The sequence below is a fragment of the Bactrocera neohumeralis genome, chromosome 2 (assembly GCF_024586455.1).
Source record: "Bactrocera neohumeralis isolate Rockhampton chromosome 2, APGP_CSIRO_Bneo_wtdbg2-racon-allhic-juicebox.fasta_v2, whole genome shotgun sequence".
Classification (NCBI taxonomy): Eukaryota; Metazoa; Arthropoda; class Insecta; order Diptera; family Tephritidae; genus Bactrocera; species Bactrocera neohumeralis.
This window is the reverse complement of record NC_065919.1, coordinates 67,723,423-67,740,231: the sequence shown is the minus strand read 5'-3', so window position 1 is coordinate 67,740,231 and position 16,809 is coordinate 67,723,423. Positions and strand designations below refer to the sequence as shown.

At 42.5% G+C, this 16,809-nt stretch overlaps 1 protein-coding gene and 1 long non-coding RNA gene across 4 annotated transcripts in view; both read left to right on the top strand.

Moving 5' to 3' along the window:
* LOC126766426 (mucin-5AC) overlaps positions 1-14,175 on the top strand; it is a 104,501-nt gene extending 90,326 nt beyond the window's left edge. Inside the window, exons 1-8 of one of the 2 annotated variants that reach the window (XM_050484219.1) lie at positions 774-810; positions 955-1,109; positions 1,200-1,436; positions 1,522-4,951; positions 5,675-9,527; positions 9,688-9,786; positions 9,859-9,997; positions 10,760-14,175. In XM_050484219.1, coding sequence (XP_050340176.1) covers positions 789-810; positions 955-1,109; positions 1,200-1,436; positions 1,522-4,951; positions 5,675-9,527; positions 9,688-9,786; positions 9,859-9,997; positions 10,760-13,594 — 10,770 coding nt within the window. In that variant the 5' untranslated portion in view covers positions 774-788 and the 3' untranslated portion in view covers positions 13,595-14,175. Of the gene's footprint in view, positions 1-773; positions 811-954; positions 1,110-1,199; positions 1,437-1,521; positions 4,952-5,674; positions 9,528-9,687; positions 9,787-9,858; positions 9,998-10,759 lie in introns of those variants that run through there. The other variant, XM_050484215.1, reaches the window with a different exon arrangement.
* The window catches only part of LOC126767064 (uncharacterized), a 448,370-nt gene that overhangs the window by 429,535 nt on the left and 2,026 nt on the right, over positions 1-16,809 (top strand). The window lies entirely within an intron of this gene.

Below are 16,809 nucleotides of genomic sequence, written 5' to 3'. Positions count from 1 at the left end.
AGAAAACTGCAAAAGACTTGTTATTGCTATGCAAAACATTTAGAACAAATCTTTAAGTATAATTTTATAAGCTACTTGAGTTAATCCATCGAAAAAATTATATATCCAGTGCAAAAAAAAGTCTTTTGTTTTCTTGCAGTATTGTTTAATATTTTTTTATATTAATTTTATTAATAACGCGTTTTTTAACTACTTCTTTTACTAATATTTTTATGTTCCTTAACAACACTGGTCGCAACTGTCATAAATATTGTTATTAGTTTTAAGAAACAAATGATTTCATATTCTTCGTTTTATTTAAATATATCAAAAAATTAAATATACATATCAAAAAACAATTAAAACATTGAATTGTATAGAATACTTCTTTATTTGATAAATTAACTTCACAAAGTTTGAAATGCATTGTCATCCTTGGCAACACTACCATACCCCAATACATTGTTCTAATCCAATCACAATAGCAAACAGCTGCCATACAAACTGACCGATCAAAATCAAGAGAAATATATGTATTTTTAAATACTTTGATGCTGTGGGAAATGCATTTGCGAAGAGTGTTATAACTTCGGCTGCACTGATATAGATTAAATTATTTTGTTTGTCCGAATATACACTAAACATTATTTTAGATGATTTATTGATATATCTCGTTTTATAATAATTCGTTGGCAATCAATCGATTGACGCTTTTGAAATGAGGACGTTTATACCCTCTTGGTTAGGGTTGCACTTTGTGGAATTGACAAAAGTTACATTTAAATTTAAAGTTAAAGCATTAAACTGAAATGGATTTCACTAATATATTTGGTAATAAAATTTGAAGTTTTTGAGCTCGAACAAATGTTCAATTGTTATTCTACCAAGACAAATTTATATTTATATATGCATATATACTTATAATTTTTTTAACGATATTTGACAGTTTTAACAAATTTATCCTCTTTTTCGCAGGAATATTGTCTCCTCCGGGTCCGTTTTTAACGCCCAGTCCGTCGCCATCAATATCTGCTAGTCCACGCTTGCAACCGTCACCCTCATTGTCGCCATTTCCGCCGGATGTGCTACTCGTAGCTGGAAATACAATAACAAGCGCCACACACGATCAGGTTAGTAATTATGCTTTTTAATATGAAATGATTCGAAAATACGTATTTGCAATTTGTTAATATTTGCTTGCATTTCTGCTTGGATTGTAGGAAAGAAAAACTGCCACACCGGGACGCAGACAATCGTTGCATCAATTCACTAATGGAAGTCCGAACGCCGGTACCGTTGTATTTCAGCCAAGTCCATCGCAGTCACCAGCGGCAGCGACCAGTGTTATTGGTGTGACAGCCGGTGTGGGTGGTGCAGCGATAGCGGCAAACACACCTGCAGCCGGTAATGAATTCAACACAACCCTTGTTGGATCCAATAATATACAATTAAATAAGGTAAGTATGTGTCACGAATGTTTAATCTTGCTAATAATTAATGTTTTTAATTTGAATTACTTAAATCTCAAATTTTTCGTTGCAGAAGGGCAATAAGCGCATTACTCAGCAGCAGCAGCAGCTGCTGCAACAGCAACAAAATCAACTTAATCAACAGCATCACCAAATATTCAGCAGTGCTGTTACACCAACAACTTGCCACACTGCGTCTTCGATCTCGAATACTGTAGCCGGCGGCTATGGGCAATCACATGCAGCAGCGATCAACACGTCGAGTTCGTTTGCGACAGCAAATGTGGCTGGTTGCCCAAAAGGTCAAGCGAAAAAAGCCGCCGCCACAGTACTACCAACGTCGACGTCGTTAAGTCAACAGCAACAACAACAGTTCCAACACTATCACAGCAGTAGTCCGCTGATAGCTGACAGTCCAATACCGAGTCCTAGCAATACAATTACCGCCGCCACAATCAAACCGTCAACACCACAACCAATGCAAATGTTGCAACAACAATTCACTATAACCGGCAATGCGCCACATCAAACCAATCAGCCACAGCATACGCAACAGGTCTTTCAGATAATCCAAGGTCCGCAAGGCCAAATTGTTGCGGCGCCGGCTGGACAACAGCATACGCTGCAGCAACGACTGATAGGCAGCAATGCAACAGTGCAAACACATGTGACGCCGACGTCGTACAGCAGCCTTAGCAGTACAACAACGAATACAACAACAAAGTCCGTCAAACCGCCACAGCAAATACTGCCAAAGCCACAGCAACAGCCGTACAACGATGCCAGTCAGCAGCAGCAGCAACAACAACAACAACAACATAAATCTAAACTGGGTGGTGGCAATGCAGCGACCGCCACCGTACACAGTCACACAAATAATATGGCACAAATGCCACAGATCTCGCAATCACCACAGCCGCAACAGGCGCAGATCACCTCAGGCGGTGCCGGGCAGCAGCAACAAATCCTGCTGCCAACAGGCGCCACAGCCAGCCTAACGACGCAACAGCCGTTGTTGCTCAATCAAATGCCAGTGTTGGTGCAGCAAAATACGCCGCAGGGTGTACAACTAATACTGCGACCACCCACGCCACAGTTGACAGCCACACCCTCACTGGTGATACAGAATGCGCGACCGCAAGCGCAGCTCCAACAACAACAGCCGCAACAGCTACTGCGTATATTGGGTACAAACGGTGCGACCATGCAACTGGCCGCCGCCACTCCCACCTTCATCGTGTCCTCACAGGCGAACCTCATACAACAGACTGCAAATCATATACAAACGATCAAAACTAATCCTCAAAATCCGGCCATAACGCAGCTGACCGGCTTGCATGCAGCCCTCTCGGCGTCAAATCAGCAACGATCTCATCAGCCGTTCACCACAACGGCCACAATAAATACCAGTCATCTGTTGGGGCCCAGCGTGGCGGCACAACTACAAAATCTGCAATTAGCAGCCGCAGCGGCGAACGGTGGCAGCATTACGCAAATTCAAATGCCTAACGGTCCTTCACCAACAACAGCAACAATTCTTTCCCAATTGCCAGCGCATTTTCAACAGAGCTTAAACAATGCTGCAGCCGGTGGCAGTTCACTTATTAATTTGAATCAGCTAAGTGGTGCTAACATACAGCAATTGGCGGCGGCGGCGGCAGCGGCGGGTGCGACCTTCCAAACGCCACCACCACCGTCAACTTCTTCCAGCGCTAACGTAGATATGTTCAATGCTCAGCAAAGTGCGCTACCCAGTTTGACGCACGGCACATCACAGGCGTCTGAGCCAATACGTCAGCCAACACCCACATTGCTGCAGAGTGCCGGCGTCACTGGTGGCACAGTCACCATGAACCAACAACAGCAACTAACAAATGGACAATCGGCCAATTCGATGATGAACGTTAGCCTGGCAAATAGTGGCGCAACGAATACTTCATTGCAAGCACAACCACAGCAGCCATCGCAGCCGCAGACTGAACCAAAAAAGAAGGCAAAGCCTCGTAAAAAGAAACAAACCGCCGCCAGCGCAGCAGCAGCGGCTGCAGTACAATCGCCAGCCGTAACAACAACTGCGCCTTCGCCCACCTTGCAAGTAAAGCATGTTCCAAATACAACACCCTCATCGACGGCCAATGTGATCGCGAACAAATTCAGCACGCCTGTCAGCATGAGTTACAACACAGGCGTCATGCCGCAGCTGCAATTCTCACAAACGTCGCCGCAAAATGTGAAACTGACCTTCACTAATAGCAATAGCATCACTGGACCCAATCAAACAAATCAACCGCCGCAACAACAGCAAGAGCAAGCGCGACCAAAACTCGATCTCGGTAATGTGATGAAACTGTGCGGCATCATGGAGGATGATGACGACGATGAAGATTATATGGACACAATGTCTACACACGATGATAGAGCTACCACCCCCGCGTCTAACGCAACGCAGCCTCCACAAACACCCACACATGCAACGTCGACATCAACGACTCAAGCGCCGGCACCACCGAACGCCAACGACATAATGATCTCGATACCCAGTCAAAATGGCACCGACTCCTTACCTTTTACCGTGACAATACCTGCCTCAGCCGCGCTAGGAGGTGCAACAGCATCCAGCAATGCTGGTCATGACACGACCGAGCCGCACAATATCTTTATTAAAATTGATCAAAATGACACGGCCTCAACGCCATACACAATTTCGATACCACGACTGCCGACTGCGGAGGAAATTCAGCAGCAAGCGCAACAGCATTTGGCTCAACAAGCAGCAGCAGCGGCGGCGGCGGCCGCAGCACAACAACAACAGCAACACTCCAATAATAAAATCGGTGCAGCGACAATGAATTTCACCATGTCGTCTGCCAGCAATCTGCCACAGTTGCAGGCAATGCAGCCGACGCCATCGCAACCTCAACCGCTCTTCAACATAACAGCTGGCGGCGGTTCACTTCAACTGCCAACGTCTAATAGCAATCCCACAGTAGCCACTACGACGCCTGCAACCACCACTACAACAACAACAACTGCAACGGTGAAACCCCGACGCAAGCCCGCTGTGCGGCGCAATGGTAAAAAGCAAGACAATAGCAATGTCATCACCAATGCGTCAACTGTGACACCAAGCACTGCAGCGGCCGCATCTATTACAACAACAACTACCACAACTAATAGTGTTTCGGTGATGCCCTCATTGACAACCGCCACAACACCAGCGATGTCGTCATCGGCAGCTGCTCAAGTTCAGCAACAACACCAGGGCGCTTCAACTACATTAACCCACCCAGCGTCGACGGTGACAACAACAACGCCAACAACAGCATCAACATTGGCCGCAACGGTTGCGGGTGCGCCGCAAGTTCCTAGCCAAATTGGCAATATACAAATCTCGCAGGTGGACACAACGAAAATGCTACCAAATCACAATAGCGGCTGTGGTGCTGTGGAAAACAAAATACAAATTATGCCAATATTGGATAGCGCAACTGGCGCAGGAGGAGGTAAGCAGACTTTTTTAAATTACAATAATTGAATTTCAGTAATAATAATTACTCACACAAAATTTATTTAGTTGAGAGTACATCTAAAGGAATGTGAGTTATATCGCACTAGGACCTTTATTCATAGATTTATCCACAAAGTTATATATGAGACCATTCCCAGCCATTTAGGTTAGCATATTTATTCTTATCAGAAGAATTGAATTTAAGTGTAGAACACATTCTAAAATTTGCTTTCCTACAAATTGATTACCCTTTTTTTGGTATGGTAAATGCCAAATGTCAAAAAACACATTCCTTTTATAATTGCTTTCACATTGTATTCACAACAAATGTCATGATATATTTTCTACTTGCTATTCACACTTCCTAAACAAAATACTAAATTAATAAAACAATAGAAATACAATGTCAGTCAAGTCGCAAACCATGGAAAGGCAAAACGATTACAGTTAACTAAAATAAAAAAAAAAAATCTTAATAGTTATTAATTGGGAAATTGAGACAATTTTAGTTGGGTGCAAACTATTTGTGATAAATTGTAAGTATTGCTTTAATTTTTAGCAATGTTTTGCTACATATATATTACTTAAATTGCTTGAGTTTGCTTTTAAATTTGCGAACTAGCTAGTCATAGAAGATATACACAAATACTTTGTTGTATTTACCATAACATTTTGCCCCAAATTGAAAAAAATACAAATTGTTCAATTATTTTCTTAGGACTCCACATTAAGGCGGCAACACTACCTCCCACTTCGCAATATCAATCGCAGTCCAATCAACAACAGCAGCAGCAGCAACAACTACAACAACAACATCACCAACAACCACAACATATTATATTTCAACCACCAAACTCTCAGGCAAATGTACAAACACACCACGACTCACCTGCCGCCACTATTAAACTAACCGCAGATGGCAGGCATGTACAACTAGTGGCCATACCACAAACATCAGGGTCCACCGCAACAGCGGCGGCTTCATCTAATCAAACACCGACAGTACAACAACAGCCCACCAATTCAATGGCTTCGAGCAGCGGAAGTGCCAATAATAGCATAATGTCGACACCTGGCCTCACCAGTGCCACCATACTGCCGCCACAGCTCACCGGCATGCCTAGCAATGTATCGATATCGGTCGGCTCGCCTGCAACAGCAGCAGCGCTCATGCCACAATTAACCGGCAATCTTACATTGACAGTATCCGAGCAAGGCGAACGCCTAATACTGCGACACAACGCCAGCCAGCCGCAAGATCAGCAATCGCAGCTTTTGCTGCAGGCCCTACTCAAAGGTGCTCTGCCAAATGTGACAATAATCAATGAGCCAACAAAATTGGACAATAGTAACAACAGTGGCAGCAACAACAATATTGGTGCAACTAACAGTACGCAAAACAATCGTGTTGGATTGAGTGCAACAACACCGCAACTACTGCCGCCAAGTTCTTTGAATAGCACAATGCAACAACAACATGCTAAAACTTTGATTTCCACCAATACGGGTGCCATAAGTAAGCTGACGCTACCCGCACAAGTTGCAACAGCTGTGGGAGCAAAAACACCAACAATACAGTTACAATTCAATGCTGGGTCAACGTCACTAACGAGTAGTGGCGCCACCGCGAATGGAACGACAGGACCTACGCTTCAATTACCGCAGCAGTCACCACAACTGCAGATGCAGCCACAGCAGCAGCAACAACAACAGCAGAAAACGTTTCAGCAGACACAACAACAACAAAATATGTTGAACCGCGCGAGAACACCGGATATGGCGCAGCTAATACAACAGCAACAACCACATCAGCAGCCACAGCCAATGCTGCCACAGCCGCCGAGCAATGCGCTACTTGGTGCCGCATCTTTGGCGGCACAAAGCCAACAACGCTATGTGTCATTGCCGAAAATTAACGCCGCCACACAGCAAATATTCTCCTTAAACAGCGAAACAAATCAGATCACGCCAATTAGTCCGACTCAAACCGCTGCCTCGATCGGTCCCACCGAACGCCTACTGATCGCGCCAGCCGGCATTAACGCTCAGCAATTGGCGCAGTGTCTGCAGTTGGGACAGATTCACTTTAACGATGTAAATCCACTGCCGCCGAGCACACAGCCGCAGCCGACATTGTTGGGCATGAACACGACGTTAAGCGCTAATCAGCAAGCAGTGCAACAACAACAGCAACGTTTGCAGCCACCACAACAGCAAATAGTGCATCCGCAACCCATCCAGCCATTGAGCAGTGTAGCCAGCGGCGTCAACACGAACAACTCGACAGCGCCCACAAATACCGTTACCAAGCAGGTAGCCAATGTGGCGCCTATCATCGATCAGAGTAAGGCTAAATTGGAGCCGCCAAGAAATGCAGCATCAACAGGCGCAGTTGCAAAGAAGAAGCCCGTGCGCAAGCCGAAAGCCACGACGACCGCTGCTGACGTCGCCAGCGGCACAGCGGGCATAAAAAACGCAAGCGTCGTTAAGCCGATGCCGAAGTTAGATCCACTTTCACAAAAGCCAAACAATAATCCAGTGCAAATTGTGCAACCGAATGTTGCCAGCGGTAAACAGGTCGGCGCAACGACTGCGTCCAACAATATGACAACAACAACAGGCACCAATAGTATACAGCCGTTTCAAACGCTACAACAAACAACCAAATTGGTCGGAGTAACTGCGCCCATGCAACAACTGGTTACTTCGGGCGCAACTGCGCAGCAACAGCAGCAGCAACAACAACAACTCCAACCACCAAGTACCGCTCCAATGTTGTTGCAATCGCCCAGTATGCGTAGCTTCGTCAGTAGCGCCAATATTGTTGGTTGTTCGACCACACCAACGAACAGCAGCAACAACAGCCTTGTCAGCACTGCCAACACCAGCAGTAACGGCATGACACTGACATCTTCGTCAGCTCTTGTGGCGCCAAGTTTCAGCATTAATACAGAGCCACCATCGCTTTCGGCGCTTAATTCGTCCAACAACACGAATGTGCTGCAACAACAACAGCCAACACAAGTACAGCTACCGCAGCAATCGCCGCAACAACCGCAACACACGGTCTCACGTGTGCAAACAATTCAGTTGACCGCTCAACAGCAACAAATGTTCAAACAAGTGCAAATGCAAATACAATTCCTCACCATTAAGCTGCAACACAAGTCGCTGTTAACCTCACTGCCCCTACCGTCAGACTTTGACCCCGCCGCCATTGCTGCATACACCAAACCGATGAGCGATGCCGAAATAAATGTGGCGCTGCAACGGCTATACACTGAGCAGCAACGCATACTGGCAGCCGGCAAGGAGATGCCCACTCCGGAAGCGTACCTGCAGATGCCGCCCATCGGCAGTGGCGCTGGCATAACGTTGATGACGCAACCGCCACAAATACAGCAACAGCAACAACAACAGCAGCAACAGGTTGGCGTAAGCAAGGCGAATACTTCGGCCATACCGGCAAATGTCGTGCAGCCCAATAATCACTCGTCCACCATGACTGTAACGGCGACATCGATGAGCGGTACCACTTCTGGCCAGCAGGCACAAACGCAAGCACTAGCACAGGCTGGTATCACACATCGTATCCATATTTACCCGATGCAGCATCATCACACTGTGCAACAGAACAAGCAAAATCAACAACAACAACAACAACAGTCGAAATTGCAATCCGCAACGGTTTCGCGTGGCAAAGACAATAACAATAGCAACGGAAAAGGCAAAAATATCACGCCCACTCAGCAACAGGCAACGCAAAATTCCAATAGCAACAATATTAGCACACTCATACCGCTCAGCCAACCGAAGCAGCAGCCAATGCTCGTGCCAACCTCCAAAGCGCCAGCTTTAGTCTTTCAACCTCAGCAGCAGCAGCAACAGCAATTCATGCCACAAAAGCCAGTATTAGTAACGAGCAGCAGCGCCAGCAGTTCAGCATTGATGAACGGTCCACCGCCACTAGTGTTCTCTAGTCCATTAATCGCTGCCTCAGCGGCGGCAACAGCAGCCAGTGCGGCCAATACACCCACAGCCACGCATTTTGCAACAGGCGCAAACGGTTTCATACAACAACAACAACAACAACATGTGTTACAACAGCAGCTACACGCGTTATCGCAAGCACCCACTAACAACTTGTCAACGCTAGCGCCTAGCATGGCACCCATAAGCGCAACAACAACAGCACTTACCAGCGCCAGCCTCACAGGCACAATGATGACATCCGCAGCGACAACAACAACAACATCTGCCTCGCATACGACCAATGTCACAGGCGTGACAACAATTGCTAATGCAACGTCAACAACAACAACAGCGCCAGCGCACGCCACCACAATAACAACAACCACGGCAACGGGAACGTCAATTATGACAACCGCAAGTACAACAACAATAGATGCTCAGGCAAATATGCAACTGCAGCAGAGCACAAACAGCTCTTACGCGCTCACCACCACCACCAATGCGCCCGCAACCGCCATGCCAGCCACCATGCTGGGCGCTCACCTGTTCAGACGCGAGGAGAGTTTATCGCCGCAGCCGAAACTTGCACGCCTTTCTTTGTGAGTAGTTGGTTGAAAATACGCGATATTCCACACAATTTTCGCCTTTCGACTATAAAATTTTATAAAACTTATCACTCATTATACATATATATCATATTTTATTTTATTCCTTATATATTTATTTGTGAGCTCATAGTTTATTTGTGTGTTGCTTCAGGTTTCTGCGTCAATTGGAGTTGGATCAGCAGGCCGCCTTGAATCCCGACTATGTCAATCCGTTTCAGAACAAAGAAGAGGCTGTCAAACGGCTTATAAGGTATTTTCGTCGAAAATTTATTATTTTAATTAAGTTATCCTCTAATCCACACCATTTTCTTTGCTTCCACAGATATCACTGCTTGTATGAAAGTGTCGAGGACTTACCCTATGAAGATGAGGAGCGTTTCGAACAGACAGCGTTGCAATATCAGGAGAAATACCACAAAATTTCAAACAAATATCAAAAGATTATAATACAAGAGTCAACGGTGAGTAACAGTTTGCGAAAGCGAAAGGATACTACGACAAAAATTAACATTCAAAGAGTCACCGCATGACCCTAACCACCACCTCTTTGCATGTCTCGCAAAACCCACTCACTTAACACCTATTTACTTATGATCCGAACCCTTCGAACCCTCCTTTTCTGGAGCTACCATTCAGTGACTTCGATAGCAATTTATTTTTGCGTTGTGCCCCAAACATGGCTTAGGTACTCTCTTTAACAACCACAACAAACGTAAGATTGTAAACAGTCTCCATGACCTTACCTCAAAACCATACTTATAACAGCAGATCTATTTGATGTTCCCATATCGTTTTCGATTTTCAGCAATTTGCTAATTAATATTTAAATATGAACCATCCAATAATTCTTAAACGAAAAAATATATTCGAAGCTATTTTTTAACTTTAGAGTTCTTATATTTTTGTGAGCAAAATATTCGTTACATGTTTTGAACCATGGAGAAAAAGCTTGATAACTCTTATGTTTAGTATTGAACATCATGAAATATCGAAGTAACTCGTCTTAGAAGAAAGTAACGAGGCATGCACATAGTCCTTTATAGTATTATTGCCCATAGGCACAATTTTGCTACAATCAAATTGAAATTTAGGCAAAAACTTGAGATATTATACATTCATTTAAGGCAAAAAAATTCTGGTTTCACCTCCTTCTCTATTCCTTCATTAAACAAGCGAAAAAATTAAACGAACTTAATGCTTATAACACTTTATATCGCTCACAGCTGGAGCATCGCACATCTGAGACCTGTCAAATTCAACAGCTGATGATTGATGACTTGAGGGCAGAAATGGAGCACTTACGAAACGCTGAACGCGAACAGGCCCTCTACGAACAACAGCAGCAACAAAAAGAAATTAATGAACCAAAGTGTGAATCCCTGATAGCCACAACAACACAGGAGCTAAAACAAGAAATGAAAGCTGTAAAAGACGAACCGGAAATGGAGGGCGATAAGGCAGACTATAACAGCCTTGGCGCTGCACAAAAATCCTTTGAAATAAAAACCGAACCTAACGACAATAGCAACAGCAAAGCGAACGCAACAGGCATTGAGGCCACAATGGGAGCAACAGCAGAAACAACAACAGCGCTAACAATTGTGGACAAATTTGATTTACTAAAGCATAGTACGAGCCATAACACTATGCCAAATAATGCAGCCAACAAACCGCAGCGTGTGATGCAGACCGAACAACAACACCAACAGCAGTCGGATGAGAAGCACCAGTATGACTTGCTACCGAAGAAAGAGGAGAAGCGCAACTGGCACAATGCGGGCAGCGGTGAAGTTGGGTCCTACGCGACCAATTCGCATTTCGATTCATTCGACTCGGAGGCAGCTAAAGACAAATTAGCCGCGTCCAATTTCTATGCAAACTGTAACAAACAGCTGAACGGGACAATCAAGCGTGAAATCGTGCCCTCATCGGTTGCGTGCGGTTATGTCAAGAAAGAGTTTGAGAATTTCGATATAGAATCGGAAATAACACCGAGTTTCATTATGAAGAAGGTCGAGCATAAAGAAGTGGTGCCACCGCCGGCGCCGTCGCCAGCAAACAACGCCAAAACTCAAAACAAGCACGGCCGGGAGAAGAATGAGCGTAGCAATGCGCATGAGCAGCAACAACAACAAAAGTCAATCGCTAGCGCGCCGAACAATAACAGCTTTGCTGCACAATACTTGCAGCACAACACAAAGCAACAACAGCTGCAACAGCAACAGCAGTTAAAACAGCAACAAGCACAGCAGCAGCAGCAACAACAACAGGATGACGGTTGGCTCTGCTTGCAGAAAGAGTTGAGTCTTATCACCGCCCAAAACAAAATGATTGTGCAGCTGCAAGATCAACAACAAATGACTTTGCAACAACAACAGCACTCTGCACTTAACAACGGCCAAACTGGACAGCTAATAGATCTCTTCCCCAATGGCTGCATCAACAAAAACAATCAGTTGAGCCCCAGCAGTAGCGACTCTAGCCAACACCAGCTGCAACAACAACAACAACAGCAGCAGCAGCAGAACTGTGATCAGCAAGGGGTGCAGCTCGCAAGCGACGAGCCGCTGCAGAATCATCACCAAAACCAAGGCCAGCAGCAACAGCAGCAAGAACAACAAAATGCGCACAATCACATGCAATCGTCACTGAACGAGTTCTTCGATTCCGGCGATGACATGGCCGATGTGCATAAGTCTGTGGAGACCCGACTGGAGGCCATGTTCGGTGAGTCACCAGTGCATTTGAGCAAAAACGATGGCAGCGACCCGCATGACATTGAGGCTGGACTCGAGGATATTTTCGGCGATGGCAAATCTAACGATGACAATGTTGACAACCAATCGAAGCAACAGCAACAACAACAGCAGCAACGTTTGTGGGACACCGAGCTAAGTGCGGCGAACAGTTTTATGCGCGTCACAAATACGCAGGAGAATGTGCTCTTCGAGAGTGAGCAACAGCAGATGCACCTAAATCAGCAGCAGATGCAGCAGAGCATGCAGTTGAACATTACCGGCAACACAACGCGTTGGATGCAAAACATCGACGGAGCCTTCGGTGATTTCATAGACAATGCCAGCGCGGACTGCGAGATTTCGCGCAAAAGACGTTGGAATGCCGAATTGATGGCGGTCGACGCGGACGATACGCTCGATGGTGCGAAGAAAATTTGTCCCATGTCCGCGTCGTCGAGCTCATCGGGCTCACCGATATCCGCGCAGCAGCATCAATCGCGCCAGCATCACGACAGTATTATGGAGGCCGATCTGCTGTCACTGCACGACGGCATACGCGTAGAACCAGCCGCCGCGCAGATGCTGCAGATGTCCACGCAACAACAGGGCGTCTTCTGTCAAACGCAGCATCAAGCATTCAGCAACCTGTTGGACGGTGTCGGCGGTCATCATCAACAGCATTTTAACAACGCGCAACAACAGCACAGCATGCAACAACAACAATCGCACCATCCATTGCACTCCCACCTGCAGGCGCATATGCACAACAATCACATTGGTGGCGGCGACTTCGATGACGACATCAGCCGGCACGTGCAGAATGCCATCGACAGCATACTCAATCTGCAAAACAGCGAATCGGCAGACTCGTTGAACTTCTCGCTGGACCACTCGATGGGCTCCCTGCTCGGCGACAGTATACTCGATGATCGGCAACAACAACAGGCGTCGGTGAGTTGTCAAGATGGCGTCAAACGCAGACATCATCTCGTCGACGAGTTGGGCGATTGCCTAATCAGCGGTGGCGGCAGTGGGCCGGCAGCGGGCGACAATGCCAGCAACATACTGTTGGACAGTAGTCAACATCATCATGTGCAACAACAACAATTGGCTTTGCTGAATCACAATCATATGCAGGGCTTGCAGCAAAACAATCATCAACATCACCAGCAGCAACAACAACAACAACAGCAGCAGCAACCGCAACAACACCACCATCAGCAACAGGAAGCGTCGCAGCAAGCATTGTTAGCGAACGATTTCAGTTGCGTGGCCGCCGGTCTGGTTGATGAGGCGGTCAAGTCGATAATGACATCCTGACAACTTAATGCAGCGGATCAGCAGCAACAACAGCAGCCGTCACAACCACAACAACAACAGCCACAGCCAGCGGCAGCCACAAAGCAGCGCGTTGTTACTGCTAGAGCTACAACGACTGCCGCAGCGGCTATAACCGCGATCGCCGCTGGCAACATGGTTGGCAATAGTCGTAATAATATTGTAAATACAGGAGTCTTGCTGGAGTTCAATACCAGCGCTTTATGAGCTGTGCGTCATAAAAGAAGTACTTAGTAGTAGAATGTGTGCAGCAGTGAGTGTAATCAGCGTATAAGCGAGTGTCCGCGCGAATGTAGAGTGAATAGTACTTTTTAATGAGCTTAAGTTGTATCGTAGAGAGACCGCGAACATCCAATATGAGCGTTAGTGGCGAGTTGTTTAAATTTATTTTTAATTTTTATTGGTTTTAATAGCGCTTTTTGACAAGTTTTAACCTAAGAAACTATTTATTTTATTTTATTATTATTTTATGAAAGCTTGTGTGGTGAATTTCGAATTTCAACGCTTAGCATTTTTTTCTTTGCAAACACTTTCAACACTGTGTTTATTTAAAATAAGGCAGTTTTTGTTAAAATTTAAAGTTTATTTTTATTTTTATTTGTTTAATTTTTTTTATATATTACTAATATTGATAAGAAATTAAAATATTTTTTAAAGAAAGTATCACATTTTTTTTAATATTAATTTATTTTATTTAGAAATTTAATATAATTTTTTTTAATTTAAAAATATTATATATGATTTATTTTAAATTAAAATTTATTATAAAATGGATTTTAAGTTATAATATAATTTTTATAATAAATTATATTAAAATTTAAATTTATTACAAAAATTATATTTTTTAATTTATTTATTATAAAAATTATATTATAATTTTAAATTAAAAAAAATTGCATTAAATTTTTAAAATAAAAAAATAATAGTATATGTAATTTTAAATAAAAAGCTTGATTATAGCAAAAGTAATTTGCTTTTTTTCAGTATTTATATTTCTTAGAAATATTCATAATATAAAAAATAAAATCAAAAATCTAAAGAAAAAGATAAAAAAAATAAAATTATAATTTTAACAAAACAATATAATAAATTTGAAATTGCTAAAATTTTTAAAAAAGTATTTATATTTATTTGAAATATTTATATTGAAAATCATTTGGTAAAAATATAATTTTTAGCATGCACTTGAAAAATAAAGTCAAAAAACAGCATGAAAAATACGAATATTTTATTTAGCATTTGCTCACGAAATGTGTTGAAAGTCGTTAGCAACTAAAATTTCCTCCGCCACATCAAGCGATTTAATAATTTAATAGCAAAAAGTAAATAATTTGTTTAAAAAGCTTGCGCTTTCGCTTAAATCATACATAGTATACCCCTTCTCGGGTGTCGCTGCTCCAAAAAGTAAATATATGTATGTATACATTTTTAGCTTTAAGTTGACATTATAATTTTTAGTGATTTGTAAGTTTAATGTAGCAACAATTTGTTTTGTTTTATATATTTTAGATAAATTAAAAATATTTAATTTGTTAAAATTCATACTTTCCGAGTATACGTACATGCAAATGTACTTATATTTGTATGTTTGCCAGTTTATGTTTTTATGTAATATGCACCTTTAATTTTCTAAAAACAAATTTAAATTAATTAAAAAATTTTGTTCCATAACCTAAATATTTAATAAACGATGAACTTATGCACTAATGAGATAATACAAAAAAGCAATAAATTAAACTGAATGACAAGCGTTATGTGAATATAGTGGAATTGCACAAATTTTATACAACCCAAATGGAGAAGCAATAAAAGCTGATTTTCAAATAGTAAAAATATTGCCAAAAAAGCAACGTTTAAGAACGCCAAGCTGCTGCCGCTCAGCAGACAGTACTGAAAGCGTGTTAAAAATTAAATCAAAAATATGCATTTGCTTTGCCAATATGTGGCATACACTCACCCCCCACAGACACACACGCACATACATGCATATGGTGTGCTGCAAGCAGCTCGAAAATTGTTTTCTTTCAACACACGCGCCAAACGCTTAACGCTTTTGGGCACGCTGTAAGCGTGTGTCTATTAGCAAGTTGCTTTTTAATCGAGCGCTTAGACCACAGACCGACCACAAACGAACGAACTCGTGCAACTGAATTCTTTAAATCAATAAATTGTCTTAACACTGCTTTAAAGCAACAAAAACAATTAGCAAAATTTTATTTAAAATAAAAGATATTACAAATTTAACAATTATGTATGTAATTATGTACTTTAAAATTAAAATAACAAAATCACAATCGCCGCTAAAATGACCACAATAAGTGGGCGTGGCAAACGAATTGGTTGTAAACTACGCAATTATGTTTAAAATGTATGTGGCTTTCGTAAAACAAATAATAATGTTAAAAAAAAGAAGTTTCAATTAAATGGATAATATAAAACCGTTAGTAGAGCTTAGCAAGTAAAAGTAAAGAGAAATTGAAACTGGAAAATTGCATAAAAAACATAACACAAAACCAAAATGTACAGCAATCACTCACTGCATACATGCTTATGTAGAGTGGCATTTGGACCTGTAGAATGCTAAGAGAGAAATACGTTGCCAACTTTGTTAAAAAAAATGTTCAAAACTTTGCAATACAACTATGCGTTTACAAAATGAAAACCTTAAACATAACTAACACATAAAAAGTAATTGAATACGGTAATTTAAAAACAGTTACCCATGGCGAACAGTTACGCACAAGTGCTGGTTTCGTCATTTCTTGTTTTTTTTTTTTTAAATAATTTTTTTTTTGTTTATGTACATAACTAATTGAAATTGTTAGTGAAAATTGTAAGATAACAAACAAAATCTAGATGTGTGAAAAATTTCCTTTTTAAAATTTATGATAACAATCAGTGTTTGTATGTGTATTAAAAACAACTATTATCAAATCCAAAAACTGCTAAAAATAAACACTTAAAACAATTTTATTGATAACAAAAACACAAAAAAAAACTATTATCTAATAAAAGAGATACAAGACAGCGCCAGTATTGGCATTTGTTGCGTGTACTTATGGGCTCACACACCTACAGCATATAAAAGAAATGTATGCTTAACGAGAAATGAGGTTATGTATTACTTGAAGGAATATAATTTTAGCCAACAAGTGTTTTTTAGTTCAGATACCCAAAAAATTGGAAACACACTAAAA